General features: G+C 49.2%; 2 protein-coding genes across 14 annotated transcripts in view, besides 1 other annotated feature; one reads left to right on the top strand and one right to left on the bottom strand.

The window, feature by feature from the left end:
- The window catches only part of Unc5cl (unc-5 family C-terminal like), an 85,583-nt gene extending 81,691 nt beyond the window's left edge, over positions 1-3,892 (bottom strand). For 5 of the 12 annotated variants that reach the window (XR_876582.3, XR_876583.3, XR_385383.4 and 2 more), the window contains exons 1-2: positions 3,783-3,887; positions 3,047-3,610 (exon numbers count right to left, since the gene is read on the bottom strand). The gene's annotated coding sequence lies outside the window, so the exon portion shown is untranslated. Of the gene's footprint in view, positions 1-3,046; positions 3,611-3,782 lie in introns of those variants that run through there. The other 7 variants (XR_876584.3, XR_003952210.1, XM_006525099.4 and 4 more) reach the window with 5 other exon arrangements.
- A 2,562-nt stretch (positions 3,893-6,454) lies between these two features.
- On the top strand, positions 6,455-10,077 carry Tspo2 (translocator protein 2). Of its 2 annotated transcripts, none has more exons than XM_017317631.2 (5): positions 6,455-6,566; positions 6,958-7,195; positions 7,949-8,136; positions 8,858-8,999; positions 9,219-10,077. In XM_017317631.2, the coding sequence occupies exons 3-5, from the start codon at positions 7,967-7,969 to the stop codon at positions 9,393-9,395; spliced, it is 489 nt and encodes a 162-aa protein (XP_017173120.1). In that variant the 5' UTR covers positions 6,455-6,566; positions 6,958-7,195; positions 7,949-7,966; the 3' UTR covers positions 9,396-10,077. The 2 variants fall into 2 exon arrangements, with proteins under 2 accessions (XP_017173120.1, NP_081568.1); NM_027292.2 differs by having other exon boundaries at positions 6,518-6,566; positions 6,958-7,147; positions 9,219-9,584.
- Positions 19,484-21,689: an enhancer, noted in NCBI's record as "VISTA enhancer mm243". NCBI's record gives its function as "enhancer in: heart[5/5]" and the evidence as "EXISTENCE:transgenic organism evidence [ECO:0001131][PMID:17130149]".

The raw sequence follows: 25,008 nt of genomic DNA, 5'->3' as shown, positions 1-25,008 counted from the left end.
CACCCCTTCGATCTCCTCCTTGAACCCTGTTAACACCTCCACACACAGGCGGGACTGGGTTCTCCATGCCCAGTGCATCCGGCCCGTGGCTTTGGCTCCTTGCAGCCCCCGTGACGCCCCAGCCCTTGAGTGGTTTACAACCTCTCTGCTGTCAATGGGCCTGAGATAAACTCTTCCTTATACGTTGTCACACCAGCTTTCTCACTGAAACGAACGTTTTCTGATCATCAGCTGCATCTAAGGCACCATGGGAGGCTCTGAAAGTGCCAACAATGTCGCGCGTTCAGCCCTGGAGGAGCTGCTGATGGAATGCAGTTCCTCCATCTGGCAGCTGGATTCCTGGAGACACGATTGTCCTCCTTCCTAGGAGGCTTCTGTCATCCACTGGGTTGCGCACTAACCAGAAAAGCCTTCACTACCCCCTTCCTCTCCACCAGTCACCCGATGCTAAGCTCACACTTATTCCCCCCTGGAGACCTAAAAAACTTCTCCCCTTTCCCGGTCCCTTCCCAACAGGGGTAGACGTTCCTCTGCGTCATCACCATGGAGGACCCGGGAGGGACCTGTTTCCTCTGCATCCTCACTGAAGATGTATACAGGAGATGGGACTTTGCTCACTTTATCTTGAAATACAACTTAGAAGGCCAGAGCCTCAACCTTCTCCAGCCGGACCATCTGCAAGGCCGCAGGCGAATGAAGCAAGCCGCCAGCGGTTGGAGGCCAGCTTAGTTAAGGAGGCAAGCTCTCCCTTAATCCTCATGTCCTTCACCACTTTCACTATTAACAATAGTTACAACTATGGAAATTGTAATAGTAACGGCTTGGCTCACGTCATCCTCACATGGGCCTCTGAGCTGGTGCCATTTGTGTCTTCGTTGCCCAGATAAGGAAGCTGAGCAGTTTTTGCCTGCTGCAAGGGATGAGGGAGAGTTGCTAAGGAACACCAGCAGATGAACAGGAGTGGTGGGTTTAGAGACACACACACACACACACACACACACACACACACACACCGCCAGTAACCCCACTCCTTCTTTGTTTCTAGGTCTCTTCGTTCCCACTCTGAGAGAGAATGACGTTGTGAGGGAAGAACAGAAGTGGAGAAAGATGGTTCTGCTTTGGGATACCAGCACTAGGGAGGCCGAGGCAGGAGGATTACGAGTTTAAGGACACATAATGAGTTTGTGTCTCAAAGGAAAGCAGGAAGGCAGGCAGGAGGGAAGGAAGGAAGAGGGGAGGGAGGATGGGAAGGAGGAAGGAAAGGAAGGAAGGAAGGAAGGAAGGAAGGAAGGAAGGAAGAAAAGAGAGATAAAAAGAAAGAGGCTAGAGATGGCTTTGTGGTTAGAGCACTGGCTGCTCTTTCAGAACACATGAGTTTGATTCTGAACATACACACGGGGGCCCATGGCCATCTGTAACTCCAGTCACAAATGATCTGACACCTTCTTCTGGCCTATGTGCATACGATATAATCACTCAGGCAAAGCACTCATGCACATAAAATAAAAATAAATAAGTAAAAACAAGAAAGCAGAAAATAAAAGGAGGAGGGGGAAGACATGGAGGAGGACAGAAGGAGAAAGAAGAAGAGGAAAAGAAATGGTGGAAAGGAAGGGGAGAAGGAAGAGGAAGGGGAACTAGAAGGAACTAAATGGAATAAAGGCATCTCTGGGTCCCATGTAAGTGATGGCATTAGTGTCTGCCCACTAAGGTTCCAGTGGCAGGGAGGGGCAGATACAAGGGAATGAAATGGGAGGAACTACTCTGTTACTATAACAACAGCCTTCTGGGGCCTCTAAAGACCAGAGTCCAAATCCCCTCCAGCCCATTGGGCCATGTCCCCTTGCCCAGCTGCCTCACCTGGAAAGTTGGTGTATACCACTCCCACAGTCCCCCGGGCCTCTCAAGGGAGCCTGCTCATTTCTCTGTCCTAAAGCAGGTTAACTCCTCCCCAGCTCAAGCCTGGGGTCCAACTGATCACTCCTCCAGACTTTCTTAGCTCTCACCCCATCCCCCGCTCTGATCCCATGAAGGGAAAGGAGCCAAAGTTTAGGTAGGAGACAAGTCCACAGCACTACAAATTCCCTGGCTTCTCCAAATCCATGCAGGACTCCTCAGAACCCAGTTCTTCCAACTTGTCTGTCTGCAGAGTCCAGAGCATTCTGGGTAGCATGTCCCCTAAACAAGGGACATTAGAATTCTGCCGTCACCTGCCTTCAGAACAAAGATTCAGACTCTTGCTGCAAAGATCTGTTTATATTTGTGCACATTCAACCCTCCCTACCTTCCTGTTTCCCACCACACCTCCTGATGGAGTTCCAAGTGCTTTTCAAAGACAGTAGTAAGTAGAAGCCTGATCTGGGCTTGGTGGCACAAGCCAGTAATGCTCCCTACCTGGGAGGCTGAAGGAGGAGGATCACAAGTTCAAAGCCTGCCTGAACATAGCAAGGGAATTCAAGACCATCCTGGGCAATGCTGTAAGAGCCTGTCTTGAAAAGTAAAGGCCCAGCATGGTGGATCACACTTTTAATCTCAGCACCTGAGAGGCAGAGGCAGGAGGATCTCTATGAGTTTGAAGCCAGCCTGTTCTACATAGTGAGTTCCAGGCCAGCCAGATCTACATAGTGAGACCCTGTCTCAAACAAACAAACAAACAAACAGAAATGTAAAGTCAAACGAGGACTGAGAATGTAGCCCAGTGGTAGAACACTTGTACACCCAAGTCTCTAGGTTCAACCCCCAGTACTAGGAAACATATACATACACACACACACACACACACACACACACACACACACACACACGGCAGAATGAATGGAAGCCACATACAGTTCCTGAGCACTCTTCATTGAGCACATTATACATTTTCACCAAACACAGTACCATCCTCCTGCTCCTGACACCCGTCAGCATTGGCCCTTCCTCAAGACCCCCTTCCTTCTCTCCCTGTGCCATCCTACAAGGTGGCAGACCTGGCTCATCCCTAGCTCTTCCCTGGACCCCGCAGCATGCCCATTCCCTTCCTGCGGCCCCAGATGATACTTGCCTTAATGTCGGCTTGCCACCCACTAGGCCCGTCCAGAAGCAATAGTTCCCTCTCTAAGAAACAGAGAGGTCTGCCAGACCAGTCTCCAGGCCAGTAGACAAGTACACTTGGGCGGGGAATCCAGGTAGGTGTGGCCTGCCATTTCCCCACAGAGTCGGGGCTTACAGTCACGCTGGAGGGGGTGGGGCGGGGAAGCGGAGAAGCGTAGAGTGTCTTTGTCTATTGGCCAATTCCAGGTGAAGCTCGGGAGTAGCAGAAGATGCCAGAAGTCAGTTCTCTTCCAGAGCAGGTCTGGGAGGAAGAAGGAAGGCAGGCAGCTTCGGTGCAGATCTTGCGTCTAGAAACCCTCTTGTCACAGTGCCCTCTGCTTATGAGCGGCTGTCCCTACAAAAGGCAGTATGGCGGAAGACTAGGGAACAGAACCACCTTCGCCAGGACCCACCTGGTAATCTTGTTCAAATGCAGCCTCTGATTCCACAGGGCCTGGGCCAGAGACAGCGGCTCAAAGAAACTTCCTGGTGACAGTGTAGCTGGTCTAGGCACTCTGGGTCTCTGTAGTCCTTCCTGCATGGGGAGATCACACAGGTACAGAGTGTGAAGAACTCACATATCTGCTCCCTGCCCCTCCGGATTGGCGGGATGCTGCCCTTGGGGGTGGGACACTGCCCTTGGTAACGAGTTGGAATTAGAGCTGTCACTCAGCCCGCTGGTGGGTGCTGAGGGGGGAGTTACCCACCTGATTTCTGCTGGCTGAGTACAGTCTGACTCTTCAGCACCCAGCCATCTTTCCATGGGCTTTTGCCTTGACTCCTTATCTTGCCTTTGTGAGGAGCGCTTCAGTAAACATGGGAATGCAGAAAAGAAAGAAATCCTGGGAAGAGTGCGAAGCTAGGGGTTGGGTGGCAGGATACTGATCAGTGGATTCTAGTTTGATAGAAAGACTAAGTCCTGGTGCTCTGCGAGACTGCCCGTACAACAACATGCCCATAGTTAACGATGGTGTACCTTGCATTTTGAAATAGTTAGAAAACAAGATTTTGACCGTTCTCACAGTTTCAATGATAATGTTTGAGGAAATTGATATACTAATTACTTTGATTTGATCATTACAAAGTGGATCCACTTATCAAGACATCTTGCATTATACTCAACAATGCGATGTAATTACTCAGCAATCAAAAATAAAGTGCAATTTTTATTATATTTTTTCATTTTTATTTATGTGTCTGTGTGAGTGCATGTCATCTGCACACGGGAGCCAGCAGAGACCAGAAGAGGGCGTCAGATCCCCTGCAGCTGGAGTTCCAGGCAGCTGTAAGGCACTTACTTGATGTGGGAACTGAATTCAGACCTTCTGCAAGATCCACAAGCATGCTTAACTGTGTACGTAACTACTGAATCGTCTCTCCAGACACTAACTAAAACTTAAAAGGATGTTGGGGCAGGCCTGCGGCTCTCATGTCCGGGTTTCAGCCTGGAAGGCATCTTGGAACTGGAAGAGAAGAGGGAATCTAGGCGGGTAGAGAAATAATGGAACCAAGACAACTAGTCTGCTCAAGGTTCAAATTTTTAATGGCGGACACGCTTTATAAAGGAGAGGGGAAGCCCATTCCCACTAAATCATCCTTAGAGCTCAGCTGCAGGTGACCACGTGTAGTCTCTGGAATAGCTAGGCCGACTCCCAGCAGGTAGCAGCAACTGCAGTGGCAGAAAAATAAGAGTGATCCAGGGAGGCAGGCTCCACCCTAGGTGATCTCCTTAGTGGTAACAAAGTCAAGGTCTGGCTCAGCCTGCTTCAGGCTTGTGGGAGGCTACACAAGGAGAGAGGAGAAAAGAAAGGAAGGAAGGAAGGAAAGAAGGAAGGAAGGAAGAAAGGAAGGAAGAGAGGGAGGGAGGGAGGGAGGGAGGGAGGGAAGGAAGGAAGGAAGGAAGGAAGGAAGGGAAGGAAAGATAGAAAGAAAGAAAGAAAGAAAGAAAGAAAGAAAGAAAGAAAGAAAGAAAGAAAGAAAGGAAGGAAGGAAGAGAGGGAGGGAGGGAGGGAAGGAGGGAGGAAGAAAGGAAAGAAGGAAGGGAAAAAGGAAAGAAAAATAGAAAGAAAGGAAGGAAGGAAGGAAGGAAGGAAGGAAGAAAGAAAGAAAGAAAGAAAGAAAGAAAGAAAGTTAGTTAGTTAGTTAGTTAGTTTGGGCTGGAAAGATAGCTTAGTCAAAAAGTGTTTGTGTTGTAAGCCCAAGGACCTGAACTCAGTGACCAGAATCCACCTAAAACTGTCTTTCCAATCCTAGAGCTGGGGAGGCAGAACCCAGGGTTGTCCTCTGGCCTCCACGAGCACATGACACATCCCTCATCCACATCCACACGTGTGTACCCACACCATATGCACACACACGTGCACATACACACACACACACACACAAGAAAATATAAAAGCAGCTTTGTCCTCTTTCCTGTTTTAGTTAATTATTCTCTGGCCTCTTGTCCCTCTCTGCAGCTCCTTCTCTGCCTGCATCCTGGGTGTAGATGGAAGGGAAAGCAGGACAAATATATGCCAGAGAGCCTCGTTGGATGTCACTGGGAATCCACAGAGAGCAGGCAGCCTGGTAAAGGGGACCTAGAACCTAAAGGACAAGCAAGGCAGGGTGCCCAGAATTCTGACAGGGGACAAACAATGGAGGTGTCTGTCTTTGTTATACCAAGCTGTCTGAGTCACACAGAAAACTGGACTTTGCCAGAAGACAGGGTCACTCTCCCCTGACGCCCTTTGTGGTGGCTGGGAGGTAGATATTGGCAGGAAGCACCAGACCACTCCTGCCCAGGCTCCCTACCCACCTCCACTGCCTGCCGCCTCCATCTCTGAAGCACAAAGTGCTTGGGATCTGGGAGGGCTCTGCCAGCCTCCAGTCCCCAGCCAGGCAGAGGCAGGCCAACCAGGAGGCTGGAATCGGGGACTGTTCTCAGGGATCATGAACTCATCTCGAAAGCTGGCGCTTGCCTCACGTGAAGACAATCTGGTTCCAGAAAGGCTCTAAGGAGATCCGAGGGCCCCTCCCATCCCCAGGGACACAGAACTGGGTCACAGGCACAGAGAGCATGGGTACCAGTTGGACTGTGGCTCCAGGCTGGGCTCTTTACGGAAGGTCCAGATCTCACCATCAAGGGGGCTCTCACCAAAGATCTATGCATCAGGAAGGAGCTGAAGTGAGGGGGAAGAGGAAGAGGGAGAGGAAGAGGAAAAGGAGAAGTTCCATGGTGGAATGCTTGACAATATAGACATAAACCCTGGGCTCATTTAATTCCTCGTATCTCGGGCTCTCACGCATTTCTAACAGACCAGGGAGGAGCTTGTGGACAGGAGCCCTCTTGCAAACAGCAACAGAGACTCCCCCACAAATGTCCCCTCCCCTCCCTTTTCATAAGAGAAAGGCAGGTCGGTCACGAGCCTGGCTCCACCCCTTTCCAGTCCCTCGCCATCTTCTACCTTATACACATCCTATATCATCAGGCTGGGAGGCGTGTGCCTGAGGTAAGTCAGGAAGGCCTGGGGACAGGAGGAGTGATGGATAGATAGCAGGATGAAAGAGAGTGGGCACGGTCAATGAGGGAGATTACAGCACTGGCTTAAACACCCAGAGATGGGGAGATGGGGAGGCAGCTGAGTCGGTAGACAGTGAGAGGCAGATCAGCCCGTGACCTGTCAGTCACTCTAGAACACCAAAACAATTGGGTTTTTATTTCTGTCAAGTTGCATTGATCTTAAGACAGAGGCTGGAATACCCTGAGCAGGTGAAATTGATACTGGCTGGGCTCTTAGCGGGGAGGAGAGTCTAACCATCGGCCTACGAGCAAATGGCACACAAAGAAAGCAACATGTAAATGAGATGCAAATGCAACAACTTTTTTTTTTTTAATCAAAGACCAGGCTGTTGTGTCCTTGAGAATCAGACCACCAGAAATCTGGACACCTGTGCCTTCAGACCTGACCTGTGGGAATGGGGCGATGCGGAGCACATCCCTCAGACACCGGGAGCAGCTGAGAGAGAAGGCTTCAGAGAAAGGGACCCACGGAGACCGTTGGCCACGCCTGAATTGGGCAGACCAACCTGGGTGGGCCTCTTGCGTGTGCCAGTCTGCTCTAAAGAGATAAGATTGGGGGTAATGAGCAGGGCTGTTGGGACTATGACTGACCTAGCAATCCCTGGCTCCTACATTCAGAACATGGCTGCCATGTGATTTCCTGGGGAGATGCGGACAAACATCTATTCACCCCAGAAAGGGCACTGATGGGAAACTAAAGAAATGGTCCCAGCTAAGTCCAGCCTGGTGAACCAACAAATAAGCCTCATAAGCCTCCCTCCTCCCTTCTCCTTCCTCCCTCTTCCCTCCTCCCTTCTCCTTCCTCCCTCTTCCCTCCTCCCTCCTCCCCCTCACTTCTCTCCTCTCTCATCCTTCCAGGAAAAGAATGTTTCAATTCAGAGGAAACTTCTACACAACAGTGATACTTCCAGGATGGTCACTGTCAGCTTCAGTGAGGCAGAGTCCTTGAGACACCAAAGGCTTGTTTTTCTCCTGGAGGCCAGCTGATGCCTTCGGAGGAAGATAAAGACTAAACCTGGTCCTGACTTCCAGGAGTCAGATGGCCCTAGAGAGAGCAGTGTGACCACTTCAGAGTAACCACACTGAAGTGCTGCTCCGCGGTGTGGTGTAGAAGAAAAGCATAAGGCCCAGAGAAGAGTCAGGGTAGTGCTTACTAGAGATGGTTCAGGGGTCAGGACTAGAACTGGGCTCCAGGCAGGGGGTTCTCCATGACTAGACCTCCAGTGAGAAACTCTGGCTAGGTGACTGTAAGGTTTGGAGGTCCAAGGGGACAGAGGAAGGCTTATCCCAGCATGCTCTCTGCCTCCCCAGATCTTGCCTTTCTGGAGAATGCAGCTTCAAGGACCTGTCTTTGTAGGTGTGCCCCTGCTGGGGCCCATCCTGATTTGTATGCTCATTCATCAGCCATCCAGTCGGTGTGAGGATGAGAGAAAGTTACCCTGGTGCCCACCTCACAAGGTCATATTGCTTGTGTGGGTGACCATCTACTCTGTCATGGGGTGAGTATGTGGCCTTGCAAAGGTAGGAGCAGATCCTCCCGTGTGTGACCCTGGGCTGTACTCTGGCTTCTCTTCAAGTAGGGGTCCCCACAAGCAAATATGTCCTGTATACCTAAGGTTCCAACAACCCTCCTCCAAGCCTCCCCTTCCTGTCTTCTCTCCAGGACACCCAACTCCTCCCACCCACTTCTTCCCACAAGCTCTCCCGACTTATTGTGCTTTATGTGTGCGAGTGTGTCTGTGTGTCTGTCTCTCTGTGTGCTTGTGTGAGTGCCTACGGAGGTCAGAAGAAGGCATTGGCTCTCCCTGAGCTCCAGATACGGAGGCTTATAAACCACCTTCAGAGGGTGCTGGGAACCAAACTTACGTCCTCTGGAAGAGCAGGGAGAAGTCTTTTATATATATATATATATAGTGTGTATATGAGTACACTATCGCTGTCTTCAGATGCACCAGAAGAGGGCATTGGATCTCATCACAGATGGTTGTGAGCCACCATGTGGTTGTGGGAATTGAACTCAGGACCTCTGGTAGAGCAGCCAGTTCCCTTAACCACTGAGCCATGGAGCCCCAGCAGGAACTATTCTTACCTGCTGAACCATCTCTCTAGCTTCTCCTTTAACCCTCAGACAATGCTCACACTCACTTGCCCACATGTCAGAGGCAGCTTACTCCCTTATGCCGAAGGACCTTTATTCTACAGAACACCCTCTCTCTGCAGCTATGCCTCCTACCTGGTATGGAAGGAACTCGGAGGGGGCTTCCGGTGGCCCCTAGCACTGCCCCTTGGTCTCTACTCTTTCCAGCTGGCCCTCAGCTGGACTTTCTTGGTGCTCTTCCTGGCAGCCGACAGCCCTGGGCTGGTAAGGCACATGGCAGCCCCATGCTGGGAGGAGAATGTGAAACCGTAGGGCCCCTCGTCATAGTGTTGATATCAGGAACCATCAGGTGATACATTCAAAATTTCCACAGTGTGCAGAGTGCCCCAGGGATGGGATGTCTTGGGTCAGAGTACTGTAGAAAGGCAGAGGGTCCCGACTCTTGAGAAAGCATGGCTACATCCTTTCAATGCTTCCACCCAGGCCCTCCTGGACCTCTTACTGCTCTATGGACTGGTAGCAAGCCTGGTGTTTATCTGGCAGCCAATCAACAAGCTGGCTGCTCTGCTCCTCCTGCCCTACCTGGCCTGGCTCACTGTGACCACCGCCATCACCTACCGCCTGTGGAGGGACAGCTTGTGTCCAACGTACCAGCCTTAGCCATCCGAGGAGAACAAACTGAGGCACGGGGATGCAGAAGAAGGGAGGACGGCAAGAAGCTGGAGTAGCTGGGGAGCTAGGGATACTTGATGTGGCCGCTCTCCTGCATCTTCCTGTTGTCCTTTCTCCTTAGACATAGAAAAGAAGGGGTGCTTTCTGCCGTATAATAAAGTCCTGCTGTTGACCTTGAGGGCCTGGTGTAAGGTGGAAGTGGATGCATGGCTTGCAGGGCTGCAGAGTAGAAGCTTCCCCAGTAAGAGTGATGAGCAGATGTGGGAGCACACGCTGGGGAGGGTGAGCACCACCTCCCCTCTCACATGCCTCCCCAGGCCACTGTAGGGCTTAGCACTTAGTACTTCCCCAGAAACAGACCTGGGCCAGCAAGATGGCTCCGCAGGTAAAGCACTTGCCAGCAAGACAGATAGAAACCTGATTTCTCTCACTGGGATCCACAAGGTTAAAGGAGGAAAAAAATGACTTGCAAAAACTGTCCTTGAACCTCCACATGAGCACTGTGACACACAGAGATACACACAATACAGGTGTGCACATGGGACCTGTGCATGCCTGCATGCGTGTCGGTGCACTCCTGTAACCCCAGCAGCATCCGGGAAACGGAGATGGAAGGATCAGGAGTTCCAGGTCATCCTTGACTATACAGCAAATTTAAAAAAAAAAAAAATTCTTGAAATAGCGAATAAAAGCAAAACAAGATGACTCAGCGATTCCTGTGAAAACTGAGCCTATCCCAAGCCCCACAGGGGAGGGGAGAACCAACTGGCACAGATAGTCCTCTGATGGGGAAGGGCAGCCCAGCGCCTGGGCTGCCAAGTTCAGGGTTGGGAGCAGGGTCTGCTAGAAGAATCTGAGGCCGGGTCTGCTTTGATATGCTAAGTAGGCACCTGGGCTGCTTGCCCTGGGTTTGAAACTTCACATCATATAGTACAGGGTTACACAACCTGTAGACAGATAATCTACCACCTATTACAAGTGTCATGCTAAGTCCTACAAGATGAGCGTGGATAAGCTAACGGCTGGTTTATTTTAGTTTATTTTATTTTCATAGACTTTTCATCTTCAATTGTTTTATATCTGCCCATCACCATTGATGAGGAAAGATCTGAAAGGAGGAGGTGAGCACAGGGTGTCCAGAGGAGAAACCAGCCGGTGCTTCTTGGTCAGCCTTTGTTCTTGCTTCTTCCTTTCTAGAGGGTCTCAGTGGTGCTTCCCTTTTGTCCCCTCTTTCCTCTTAGTTTTTCCAACCTCTGCTTCAAAGCCCTCGTGGCCAAAGGTAGTAGGTGGTACTGTGTCCTTGACCCCTGTACCTGGCAATCTTAAAGGTTCAGACATCCTGCAACAAGGGGTCTCCACCTGAGTGAGGCATGATGGGAAGTGAGGTGGGATCATAAGGGAGTTGTTTATGGCCCCTGCCCCCCCATAGTGTGTGTGTGTGTGTGTGTGTGTGTGTGTGTGTGTGTGTGTGGTACATGTATGGTTTTTACATATGTGGGGACAGCGTAAGTGTGTGTACGTGTGCGCACATGCGCGTGCACACACGCACACATGCGTGTACATGTGTGTGAGTACAGGTGGAACATCTGTGTGTAGCTGTGTTTTCATGCCACTGCAGTCCTGCTGAGTAGATGTGCCCTCAATCACTCACCCACCTCTTTCATTGAAGCAGTGTCTCTCAATCAAACCCCAGCTTGCCCTGAGGATCCCAGCTCTGCCTTCTAAGGTTAGAAGTTGCAGGTGAGCTCCTTAGCCTACCTGGCATTTGTATGGGTTTCTGGAAGTCCTCACCGTCATGCAGACTAGCCTTGAACTCATGGGCCTGCTGCTTCCACCTCCATAATGCTAGGATTACATGCATCAACCACCACACCCAGCACAAAGCAGCATCTAATACTAAGCAGACACTCCAGAGAGGAGGCCTGGGTGTTAACACTCGTGGGATACCCACTCCAGGACCTCCCTTGGTATGGCCAGGCCTGAACACCATAGGTGTGTGAGCACTGGGACACTTCATGTCCCTGGTGCCCCAATCACAAGCCTGACTTTGTAACTTTGGGAGTGGGCTCCTGAGGTCCTCATGTTGACCTGGCTCTTCACCATTTCCACCCATTGAAATTCAAGGGCTCTGGGCTTGGGTCACTTCTCAGAGCCTTAACTCCCGCAGTCAGTGGTTCTGTGAACTCAATGTGGAATCTGAAGCAAAGTAGGGTCTGTCAGGAAAGAAACAAAAGTCTGCCAAAGGAAAGGCCCCGTGTAGCAGCAGTGTTTGAGAAGGAAACACACTAGCCCTTTCCAGAACTTACCCACCAGAGCTGTGGTCTCTCTTCCTCCGTGAAGGGAAGCTCTGTTGAGCAGGGTAGGTTACCTGTGTCCCAGCAGAGCAAACATGGCGTCCACCCGCCTTAGTCTCTGAAGCACAGGGAACAGTGTAGATACTCAAATACCTTTGATAGACTAAATGAACCAGTAAATGAACACATTGCCACACTTCGAGACAAATGCCGCTGCCCCTTAACCCCACCCTTGCTTTTGGATGGAGTGGAAAAGGGATTGCATAGTTCTAGAAACTTCTGATTCTGCAACCAGGTGGTGAACCACTGTCCTGTGTAGAGCCTTGCTCCCCACAGTGTGACCTGATGGGCATGGACTCTAGCCCATCCTCTAGCCCTAAGAGTCAGATCGCCCTGGAGGCTGAGGGCAGTTGACTGCAGCAGTTGGTAGTCTAGCCCTGGAGGCAGACTCACATAGTTTACCTGTGAAAAGTACCCCAGAATCATACATGGAGGGTGCTGATACAAAAACACAGCTCTTGGGGCTGAGGAGAAGGCTCACTGGGTGAACTGTTTGCCCTGCAAACACGGGGAGCTGAGCCCAGATCCTGACACCCACAGAAAAGCCACGCATAGCAGCACTCTGTAACCCTAGTGCTAGGATGCAGAGACAGGGACATGACTAAGCCTTGCTAGTCAGCAGAAGATTCAGTGAAAGCCCCAAGCTAAAAATAACAACAACAATGTAGAAGCTAGGTATGGTGGCTCATGCCTCTGGTTCCAGCACTCTGAATACATCCCAGCATTCGGGAGGCAGAGGCAGGCAGATCTGTGTGTGTTCAAGGTCAGCCTGATCTACATAGTGAGATCTAGGACAGCCAGAGCTGCATAGAGAGACCTTGTGTCCAAGATGATAATGGTGGTGGTGGTGATGCTGGTGGTGATGACGGTGATGATGGTAATGACAGACTGGAGAATTGGCTCCTCAGTTAAGAGTGTTTGTGGGCCGGGCGTGGTGGCGCACGCCTTTAATCCCAGCACTGGGGAGGCAGAGGCAGGCGGATTTCTGAGTTCGAGGCCAGCCTGGTCTACAAAGTGAGCTCCAGGACAGCCAGAGCTATGCAGAGAAACCCTGTCTCGAAAAACCAAAAAAAAAAAAAAAAAAAAAAAGAGTGTTTGTGGCTCTTTGCAGAGGGCGTAGATTCAGTTCCCAGCACCCATATAGCAGCTCACAACCATCTGTAACTTGAGTTCCAAGAAATGTGATGTCCTCTTCTGGTCTCCACTGGAAGCAGGCAGGAAAGCATTGCACACACATACATGGCAGGCAAAGCACTCATTCACATATGATAAAATAAATAAATCTTTTTAAAAATTAAGTAAGATTGGAGAGTGGCTGAGGAAAATGCAAACATCACCTTCTGGCCTCCACTCACATATGAACACACAGCCCTCAACACACACACACACACACACACACACACACACACACACACACCACAAAACCCCCACACCTCAAAGGGAATAAGAGTTCATCCTGGAACCAAATATGAGTGAGCATGTCCCAGGAACACAGATTCAACTTCCACAAATTCCATGTTGCAAGGTGGTAACAGTTTCATGAAGTTTTTTTTTTTTACAGTGATGGAACAAAGAAAGTCACCAACCAATCATTTGCAACGACACTGGAGTCCAGCTGGGGTGTGGATCAGAGCTGCTGGTCTCGGATGCTCTGGTGACATGCTCAGCTTTGGGCTTGGTGGACGCCATTGGTCCCTTAGCACATCCCTAAAGGATTTACCTCTGAACCACAAGCATGTGTGGTCAGGTGCAGAGGTGCGTGAAGAATGGCTATTAGCGTGGCTAAAGATAGCTCAAAATAATTTGGCTCTGGATTTGCACCATTCCAACCTTCCAGCAGCAGGAAGTTGTGTAAGGGTTGGAAACTCTCTGAAGGAAGAGCCCACACTCAGACAGTGTGTAAAACAAGGAGCATTTATTTGGCAGAAACATCCAGCATGCGGGGGTCAGCCATTGTGCAAAATGGTGGCCCCAGACAAAGGCATTCAGGCCTTCTTATATGAGAACTCACTAGAAGGATTGCGTAATCTAAAATTGGTGGGTGCTAGGGGTCACAGGTGGTCAGTGGCCTGTGCTCCTATGTCATGAACATTTATCCGTGTGTTGAAGTAGGGCTGCCCAGCACAGATGACCCATTCTGAGACTTAGGGTCTGTTCCTGGAGCTGGCGCCTTACGGCCTTTTTCTGTAACCAGGCCTGGCCCTTACATGGAGACAAATGGGGTTTCTGTTGTCCTTTCCATTGGAATCGGAGTCTTCAGCACAGGTGTGGCTTTGTTCCAGTGAAGGTCAGAGGTCAGAGGTGATTACAGCAGAGTTTAACCTCGTCAATGGATTCATCTATTAATAGAATCACATCGGTGTAGGCTACGAGGGGGAGGGGAACAACGAGTTGGAAGGAGTTGCCCACTCCTTTCTGTTATGAGGTGATGGTCAGCCCCACCATGGGCCCATAATGCTTATTCATTAGCTCCTATCGCCAGCCCGAGAAAACACCTGTGACGTTAACGTCTAAGGAGAGGAGGCATGTTTCGGTTCACTGGCTTCAGTGTGGAGCTGACTGACTCCGTTTTCCAAATCGGGCCCTGTCCTTAAATGGAGACAAATGGGCTTTTGTGCTGTCCTTTCCGCTGGAATGCACAGAATCCAACCCTGCCATTCATTAACTTGGCCAGCATGTCGACTTTGCAGCAGCTGGGCTTTATGGTTCTCATCTGTAAAATGGGACCCTCGCAGCTTTGCGGAGAAAGAGTAGACAGGAATGACAGGAGAAAGGGTGTCTGGCACAGAGAAAAGGTTCAACCCATGTTAGCCATTCTAGCACGGAGTTAGGGAAGCAGCCATTTAATAAGTAGCCAGTCTTGAGAGAGAGAGAGAGAGAGAGAGAGAGAGAGAGAGAGAGAGCCAGGCTGCTCCAAGTTGCAGGTAGTGCTCCCAAACCTCCTAACAGCCAGGAGTCACCCCTCGGATCAGTGAGCTAGCCCGATTGTGGCTCAGGGCCAAAATGACTGGCTGTTGACCTTGTACATTTCTGTGGCTTTGTCTGTTACATCAACGAAACTGTTAAAACCTGGGCTAGGGTAAGCTCAGTAGTGGGGATTTGCCTAAAATTAATGGGGACAGGAAACAACTCAAAACTTGGCTTTATATTTATACATGTAACTTATTAAAGATTTATTTGTTTGGATTTATGTGTGTGTGTGTGTGTGTGTGTGTGTGTGTGTGTGTGTGTGTGTGTGTTCATGTGCACCTCATGGATGCAGGCATCCGTGGAAGCCAAAGAGCATTGGATTCCCTGGGAACTGGAGTCACAAGCAGTTGGGAGCCATCTGGTGTAGGTGTGGAGAACTGAACTTGAGTCCTCTGCCACAGCAGTGTGCACTCTTAATGACCTGAGCCATCTGTCCAGCGCACAGCTAACTTTTTTTTTAATTAATTTTAATTTATGTTTATAGGGTGTGGCGGGTGTCAGATCCTTTGGGACTGGAGTTACAGACAGTTGTGAGATGCCATGTGGGTACTAGGATTGAACCCACCAGGTCATTTGGAAGAGCAGCCAGTGCTCTCAGCCACTGAGCCATCTCTCCAGCCCCATAACTTTTAAAAGCAGTTTTAAATTGGGCCAGTGAGACGGCTCTGATAAAGAGAGTAGCTGCCAAGCTTAATGACCTGAGTTTCATTCCCCAGGCCCACACAGGAGAAGGGAACTGACTCCCAGAAATTGTCTACCATATGCACACTGTGACACCATGCCCCTCCCTCACACACAAATAAATGTAATAACAATATAAAAATTAATAGTTTTAAATTTATAAATTTTATCTATGCCTGAGAAAAACAATACATTGTTTGTTTGTTTTATGGTTTTTTGAGACAACGTTTCTCTGTGTAGCCCTTGTTGTCCTGGAACTGGCCCTGTAGGCCAGGTTGATCTAGAGCTCAGAAATCCACCTGCCTCTGCCTCCTGAGAACTGGGGTTAAAGGCTTTTACCACCACTGCCCAGGTCATTGGTTCCTTTAAAAAAAAAAAAAATGTGGCCAGGCGTGGTGGCGCACACCTTTAATCCCAGCACTTGGGAGGCAGAGGCGGCGGATTTCTGAGTTCGAGGCCAGCCTGGTCTAACAAAGTGAGTTCCAGGACAGCCAGGGCTACACAGAGAAACCCTGTCTTGAAAAAATTGAAAAAAAAAATGTTACATGTTTTTATGTACATGAGATACCTGTGGAGATCAGAATGTAGTTTGTGGGAGTGGCTTCTCTCCTTTCACCATGTGGGTTTTGGATACACAAATCAGATCATTAGATTTGATGGTAAGCAACTTTGCCCACTGAGCCATCTGACCAGACTAAAACAATGGCTCTTATCCCAGCTCCGTTCTCATAGCAAGAACTTGCCATTGTCATCGTCGTCGTCATCATCATCATCATCACAGACATTACAATATTTGCTGATAGACATTAAGCTGACCCTCCTAGAGGACGCATCATATCTATGATCTAACTGTTAAGTTCCCTCAAGACAAGCAGAAGACACAAACCAGGAGTCTCTATGTGTAACTTTAATTTTTTCAAACTTTATTTTTTTAATGATGATTCTTAAATGCCTTAACCTCCCTTGTAACCCACCAGAGGTAGTGGAAAAGAAAGGATACAGGGGAGTGGACCTGTTTAGGAAGGTTCTTTGGAGAAACTCCTGCCTTTTGTCTGGAAATCTGCAGTTCAGCTCACAGGTTAGCAGGCAGCAGCAGCTCAGTCCACTCACAAACACCTCACGGATACACCAGCAGTCCAGTTCAGTAGAGTCAGGTTAGCAACAGCGGTGACCCGACCTAGCAGAGACACCCAGGCCTCAGCCTCAGCATGAGACAGAAGGGGGGACCAACAGGGCCACCAGGAGAAGTTCTCAGCTGTGTCTCTCTCAGGGAATGATGATCAGCAAAGACCCACAAGCATAGCTGTACCAGCAAGTCAAGCTCTATCTCCATCACTCCCTGGAGTCCTATTTATACCCTCCACACATCACGTGTCCTCCACGTGCCTTGTCTCAGCACCGGCTTTGCCTCAGCACGTGCATGCAATCAGCCAGAGTCCAGAGAAGTGACAAGAAACTGCAGGACACCATCAGAAGTTTTTTGGTGCATTTCTCTCTATGGCATCTCGACACATGCAGCTCAACTATGCAATGTAAGGCAGACCAATACATGTGTGTCCTTAGCAAAGAATCCTTCATCATGTGCCCTTTCACATGCTTGCCTTAGCAGAACATCCTCTCTCCTCTGTCTGCTTCAGCACAATGCTCCTTCATGACTCTGCCTTAGCCTTTCATACCTGTGTCCTCTTTAATGAAATGTTCCTTCCCGTGCTTGTCCCAGCGAAACACATCCAACACGACGGACTTTCCAAAGAACCTTTAAGTTTCCACCTCATGTTTGCCTCTGGTTCCAGACGCCTAGTCCACTATGGGGGCTCATTTTGGGCTTACTATCTTTTGAGGACTCTGTTACTGAAGTTTCCACAAAACAAACAAACAAAACTCTGTATGTCCTGACGCCTTTTCTAATTTACAGAAAAACTACAGAAAATATACAAAGCAGGCCCGGAGCCATGGCTCGGCGGCTAAGAGCACTTGTTGCTCTTGCAGAGGACGAGAATAAAGTTCTCAGCACCCATGTGGGATCCTCACAACCACCTGTAATTCCAAGCTATCTGATGCCCTCTTCTGACTCCCACATGCATGAGGTACACATACTCATATACATGCATACATACATACATACATACACACTTACATAAATATACATACACATACATACACACATCTATACATATTCACATATATATACGCACATACATACTCACAAACCTACATACTCACATATATGTACACACATATACACATACATACTCACACATATATACATACATACTCACAAAAAATATACACATATATACAGACTCACATACACACATATATACAGACTCACATACACACATACATACATATGCACATATATGTACCATACATACATACACACATACATACTCACATACATACATACATATATAAATATTAAAATCTTTACGAATATATAAAATGAAGAATGGATGATGTATAGATGGGGCTCTTCTCAGTCTGTCTCTGCCTTCTCTGCTATGTTACAGGTGACAGAAAGTGTTTTCAGTTAGCTTTCTCATTGCTGTGACCAAAATATCCCCGAGAACGTGAAGAGAGGTGTACTTTAATGTCTTCAGAGGCTCCTCCCCATCAGCAGTTGTTCCATAGCCCTGGGCAGAGTATCAAAGGGTGGGAGCATGTGACAGCAGAATGTCTTCCCTTCCCGGTGTGTGTGGGCTTGAAGCAGAAAGAGAAGGAACCAAGAGTAAGGTCCACCCTTCCCAGGCACACCTCCAGTCACCTAGTTTCTTCAGCTAGGCCCAGCTTCCTAAAGCTTCCAGAGCCTCCCAAACAGCACCAACTGCTGGAGACCATGGGTTCAACAGGGAGACTGTGGGGTAAGAGTCTATACTCAAACCATAACAAGGTGGTAAGACAAAAGCCAGGAAATGCATGCATGCATGCATCTCTCTCTCTCTCTCTCTCTCTCTCTCTCTCTCTCTCTCTCTGTGTGTGTGTGTGTGTGTGTGTGTGTGTGTGTGTGTGTGTGTGTGTGTGTGTCTTGAGGCAGGATGGCCCTGATCTCTCTCTGTGGTCCAGGATAAAAGGGTGACCCTGAACTCCTGACTCCCTTCCTCCACTTCCCCAGGGCTGGGGTGGCAGCTTGTGGCCCACCAGGCCTGGTTTATGCAGTGCTGGGGATGGAGCCTCAGGCAAGCACCCTACTGGCTAAGCTGCATCCCAGCTCCTGTCTTCAGTACTAAACAGAATGCTCACAACCCTACCACTAAGTCATCAGCCAGGAAAGAGGCCACCCCATGGCCCAGCCTTCTCTTTCTCTAGTCCTCCCTGTTCCTGGTGCTGGTGACTCTCATGCCTGATCCACATGCAGAGCTGAACTCACCGTGTCTGTTGGTGACTTCTGTGGGGTCAGTGCTGTATGTTACGATTTTGGGAGCCTCAGAGCAGCAGTTGATCAGACTTTGCCAGAAGGGAACTTTTGTTCAAGGTCACAAAACATGTGAAGGTCCTTCTACCATGAACGTTAAGGGGATCATAAACCACCAGGCTTGGTGGCAAGTGCTTGACCCACTGAGCTAGTTCAATAGCTCCTGGGTTTTGTGGGTTTTGTTGTTGTTGTTGTTGTTGTTGTTGTTGTTGTTTTGTTTTGTTTTGAAAACATGGCTTTATACAGCTCAGGCTGCTGCAGATTTGTTATGGAGGCAAAGATGGTTTTAACCTTTGACCGGTCTGCTTCCAGCTCAGGAGTGCTGGGACTCCAGGAGAGATATACCACATCCAGTTCATATGGTACTGGACATTGAGCCTGGGCCTTCCTATAATCTTTGTAAGCACTCTACTATATGAGGTCTATCTGCAGGTTTCTGGCAGTAGAGACCAGGTCCCTGGGTGGGGACCAAAGGGCAAGGGTCTCTTCTCTTACATATTCCTACAGGGATCAACAATTGAAAAAAGGAAAGATAGCTTTTTCAGTGTGTGTGTGTGTGTGTGTGTGTGTGTGTGTGTGTGTGTGTGTGTGTGTGTGTAAATAGCATGTGCTCTTAACAGTGCCACTTCTTCAGCCCAGGACAACTATTTTTTAAGAACCCTCACTTTGAAAGCACTCCATTGTACCTCTACACACTCAAGTCACCTTTCCAAGAACAAAAGCATGCAGGAGCCATCTTGGTTACACTGGAAGCCTTACACAGAGCCTCCATTATTCCTTACCTAGGGCTTAGATCACTGGGTTCTCCACACCATGCAGAAATCGTTGCTCAAAGGTGTACCCCTACTGTCCCAAGCCCGCTCTACCTGCATCAAGTCTAAAAACCTTTCTCCTCTTACGGGCTAAATTCTCTTCCCAAATGTTGGTTGCTGAGCTCATAGTTTATTCCAGGGAGTCATTGTTTGGCCTCACACGCACCCTTCAAAGAGGAGCACTATTAGTCACCCTAATGGACGCTCTTCTTATCAGATCATTTTCCTCATAGACTCCAGCTGGGCCACGCCAGGCAGCTTGGGTGGTGTTAGGAGTGGCCACTGGAATGGAAGACCATGGTGACCAGAACCAAAGTTCTACACTGCCCCTGTCTGCCCAGGGCAATGTGTCCTTCAAGATAAGGCAACAATTGTGTTTTGTGCAATAGAAGGCACACCCCTGCCTGCCCTGTGATTTTGGTCTCTTCTCCAAAACCAGCCTCAAACTCGGGGAGACCCTTGGCCTTCTTCCGCTCCTGTCCCCAGCCCTGTCCCCAGCCCTGGACACCTTATGTTTATATCAACAGAGTGGTTACTAGAGAAAGCAGGCTCCTGCCCGCCAGGGGGTGTCCGGTGCCCAGGACAGCCAGTTGTTTGTGTTCCTTGTCTCAGTAGTGACCGGAGGGGCAGCACGCCTGGGCTGGGTCTCTGGGCAACACACTGTTAGGGTCTCAGCTGTCCCTGGACATAAAACACTCACTCTGTCAACACACTCCCGAGGTATCTTCTTTCACAGAGTAAGAATTTAAAGGTTCCCCTGACGGGGCTTCTATTTTCCACCAGCCCCTTTGCTGGCTTCTCCCCTTCTCAGGGAGAGCAGCTTTGAATCCTTCCAAGACCCAGTGAACAAAGGAATGTCTGTTCCTGGCCCTGACCCCTCCTCCTCAGCCACCAGGAGAAGCCTGCATGTTTTCTGAAATGACTATGGGGAATGAAAAGCCTGCACCTTACCCTCAGTGTAGCCAAGCTCCTTCCAGCTGCTACCACCAGCAGAAGGGGATGTGAAGAGAGGCCAGGAGTGACCCCACGTTGGTTTCCATCCAAACTGTGAGGTGTTTCTATACCTTAACCACAACACTTAATGCTGCTCAGCCCCAAATATATTCCAGAGCCAGCTTTCTCAGCAAGAACTCCTTCTGGGCAATCGGCTCCCCCCACCCCACACCCCAACCTGTTTCTCTCCCCATCCCATTCCTCAGATGGCCTGGGAGCCCAGCAGCAGTAGAGACTGACTGATAAAGGCTAAGAACATGCCTCTGGAAACCAAGAATTCTATTTCCCTAGCAGGCGGAACCATCTTAGGCCAGTCACTCAAACTCCGGGACTCAGTTTCCTTGTCAGTAAAAATGGGTATCCAAAACAAGACCCGCCAGAAATAATATCCTGGTGAGGAATAAATTAGTTCATTTGCAGGTGTTCAGGGGAGTGTCAAGCTAGCAGCCAGGGACTATGAATGCCTTCCCTCCGAGCTACTGAATTCCAGGCATCATGACATCGTGGGAAGCTTTGGCTGCGATCAAATTTCAGCACCCCACTAAACTCCTTGTATGACCTTGAATCAAATACCCTGCTATGCAGGAAGAGGACTCATAGACCATATCCTGAAAGGCTTCAAAAGGGACAGGGTGTGCTGGCCCTAAAGAGACTATAGGGCAACTGTGTGGGGGAGGAGCCAGGTTTCTGGCACCTGATCCCCAGTTAGATTAGCTGCTGCATTCTGGGCCCTATGAGAGAAACCAGCCTGACTTGGAAAGGAGAGCCAGGGACCAGTTAGGAATTCAGGTCCCTAGGAAGTGCTATAAATAGCCAGCACTGGCCTGAGGGCCTCCAGGGGTAGAGAAGAGGGTAGGAAAGCTGGAAAGAAACCATGGAAAAGGAAGCTGCAGTCATCAACTTGGGGACAGGCCCAGGGCACTTCCCAGAAGGTCTAAGGAAAAATTATCTAAAGCAAGGGCCAGCCTAGGCTACCCCTACACCCTCTCCCAGAGTCTCTCAGAGCCATGGGGAGGGTCAGGAAACTTCTGCCAGCGCTCATCAGTACCACCCTGTGGTCTTTGCCCACCCACCCTACATCAGCATTCCATTCCTTAGAGCGATAGCTCAGGAGCTTGAGAGGGAAACTGAGGCCCAGAGATATGAAGTAGCTGCCTAAGATTCCGCCCTGAAGCAGGTTAAGATGGGACTCATTTTAGGCTCCTTTTTCTTCCTGATCCAAGGTTCAACTTGAGAACCAGGATGTAAGGACACGACCATAGGGACAAAGTCTTTCCCTGAGGACCAGTGAGCAGACAGGATCTGGCCTCCAGAGATCTGTGACCCTTCCTCAGTGGATCCAAGCACATCACCAGAACTGGAAAGACCACGAGGGACTCGTACTTACAATGTTTTCTTTTTTTTTTCCATGTCCTGTGTATATGTTTATGGTATAGATATGTGTATTGTGAGTTTTGGTTTAGGTTTCATATGTATGGGCATGCATGTTCATGTGCATGCATGTGGAAGGCCCAAGGCTGATCCATCACTCTTCCATCTTATTACACTGAGGCAGGGCCTCTCAAACAAACAGAGCTCCAGATATGTCTAGCCTTGCTAGTCAGATCTCTCTGGAGATCCCGTCTCTCTGCCTCCGGAGGCTGGAATTACAGGCGAACCAAGACACATACGTGGTGGTATTTATGTGTGTTATGGGTATCCAAACTCTGGTCTTTGCGTGGTGATCCCTTCAACCACTGAGCCATCCCCCTCATATTCAGAGATGCCAAGTAAGGAGTATCTGGATACAGCCCGAGAAATGAGACTGGACCTGGCTAGAAGCCCTGCCCACAAACCCGTGCTGGCCTTACACAAGTCAGTGTCTTTTCCCAAGCATTCAGCCCCTTAACTTGCAACGAGAGCCCAATAATTCACATGCGTGAGACTGAACGGGATGGGGCATGCTTGAGTGTCGGATTATTGCCCCACAGTTGTTATAAAGATGCAGGACCTGTATGTTCATCTCTGCATTCTTGATATTCACTATGGCACCTGGCTCATAGGCGAGCTCAGTAGATGTTGATTAAATCAAAAGAATAAAGCAAATGCTTTGCATCTCAATGCTGCTTGCTTGTGTCATAACAAACGCCTTTTGCTGTTTGCAGCCGGTTCTGGCATTGCTTTGTGGTCATGGGCGCTGTTTTCCTCCAACGTGGGCTTGAGTCTCCTGAGATTTATATTGTAATCTCCAGACAGGAATACTTTCTGTAATCGATTTAATGAGAAGGAAAAACAGATAATTTGTTGTCTGACTAGAAAGTCCCAGGTGACAAGAGCGACATTTGTGGTAATTCTGATGACACAACTGGGGGGGGGGGGTGCAGCATGACCATCCTGAGCACTATGAAGGCTCAGAACCCATATGAATGGTACCCTATGCTGCTCAGAACTCCCGAAAAGGAAGTCCCACACCCAGCCCATCCTGACTCCTCTTCTCTAGTCTGACTCCAGACCACATCTCAAGAATACCTTAAAAAAAAAAAAAAAGACAGAGCCTCATTTGGTCAGGCTAGCTTTAAACTTGTTACAGAGCCAAAGATGACCTTGAACTTCTGGTCCTCCTGCCTCTACCTCCCCAGTGTGGGATTTATTTATCTCTGGTTTATTCAGGGCTGGGAATTGAACTCAGGGCTTTGGCATGCTAAGCAAGTACTCTACTAAGTTAAGTGCCAAGCCTTTCTACCTGCAACCGAGATTTAACATTGCAGCCAGCAGGTGGTCTTGGCTACTTTTCCATTTCCCTGGAGAGTCTAGAGCACTCGTACCACCAAGTATAGAAACGTGGAGGGGGGCCTGCTAAGTATTCATCACGTGAGCTACAAACTGCCCACTGCCCTACAATGTCATCCTACTTCAACTTCTTCTCGAGCTGGCTTGACTCGTCTTCTAATGGGTTCCCCAGTATAGTATAGTATAGTATAGTATAGTATAGTATAGTATAGTATAGTATAGCTTGTAGAAGGGTCTCTTATAGCCCAGAATAGCCTCATCCTCAGTATATAGTTAATGCTGGCCTTGAACTCCTGGTTTTTCTGCCTCTTCTCAGATGCTGGGATTTCACTCTGCCTCACTACACTGAACCAGAAGTGAGACATATATCCCAGCATATCTGCATAGCTTGTTCTCCTTCTGGCTTCCCTTCCAAAGACTATCCAATCACTCAGCTGTCCCTGCTGCTTCCTGGAGCACAGCAGTAAATCTCAGGGCCTCTGTCCCCACCCCTAAGAATTCTCCTGTACACACCTTCCCCTACCTCTTCCCCCACCCCCTCCACGTCTGCTCGGAGAACTTTCCTTTTAGATAGTCAGATGAATGTTTCCTTTGTCTCCTTTGGACTGATCCGTTTCTTTCCAAAGTCCTTCCTTATCAAAATGTAATCTTGGGGCTAAAGAGATAGATGGCCCAGAAGTTACGAGCACACATTGCTCTTGCAGACGACTGGAATACAGTACCCACATGGGGCAGCTCATAGCTTCCTGCATTCCACCTCCAAGGTATCTGACGCCCTCTTCTGGCCTCTGCAGGCATCTGCACTTATATGCATATATGCACCCAGAGACTTAACAGCAGATAACTAAAAATAAAAAATAAGGATCAGGTGTAGTGGCACATGCCTTTGTGGGTTCAAGGCCAGGCTGGTCAAGACAGAGAGACTCTTTCTCAAGAACAAACAAGGAAATAAAGAAAAAGTAAACATCTTTTCAAAATGTAATCTCACTCTTTGTCTTTTTCAGATGCTTCCTTGCCAGTTCTCCCCAGCACTTACCAAAACACATGAAGTTATTTTACTTAGCGGATATAGCAGCTGACCCCTGCAAGCTCCGGGAGAGCAGGGCTTTTCTTTGCTTCTTCCTTTGGTCTGTTCTGCACCTCAGTGCCTGGAACCGTTGCCAACAGAGCATCTGCTCAGCATGCGCCCTCAGGCAGGCACAGGACTGATGAAGGGGACGAAGACTCTGAGCAGGGCAGAGGCCTGAGGATGGCCGGGGGTTTACTGCCTTCAAGCCTAACTCGGAGTGTGAAGCATTAGGTTTAAGGAGATGGCCTGCCTCAAAGAAATAGGTGGAGATTGACAGAGGAAGGCACCTGATCAGGTCTTCTGGCCGATGCACTCACGGGCGAGCATATGCTCGTGCGCATGCGCAAACGCGCATCCATCCACCTACCCACTCGGGCTCACAACGAACATAACATGCAGACCCTGAGTAGCAACAGACATTCTCCTCTCAAATCATTGGTTTCTAACTCATGTCCCACAAAGACCCTCTTTTCCTAAACCCGAGTTCCCCCCAACGTGGGCGGGGGAGGGGGGTCACTACAAGTCCCTCCTTCATCACAGG

Source organism: Mus musculus, chromosome 17 (genome assembly GCF_000001635.26).
Source record: "Mus musculus strain C57BL/6J chromosome 17, GRCm38.p6 C57BL/6J".
NCBI classification, from domain to species: Eukaryota; Metazoa; Chordata; class Mammalia; order Rodentia; family Muridae; genus Mus; species Mus musculus.
The sequence above is the reverse complement of the archived record's forward strand: the minus strand, read 5'-3'. Positions and strand labels throughout refer to the sequence as shown.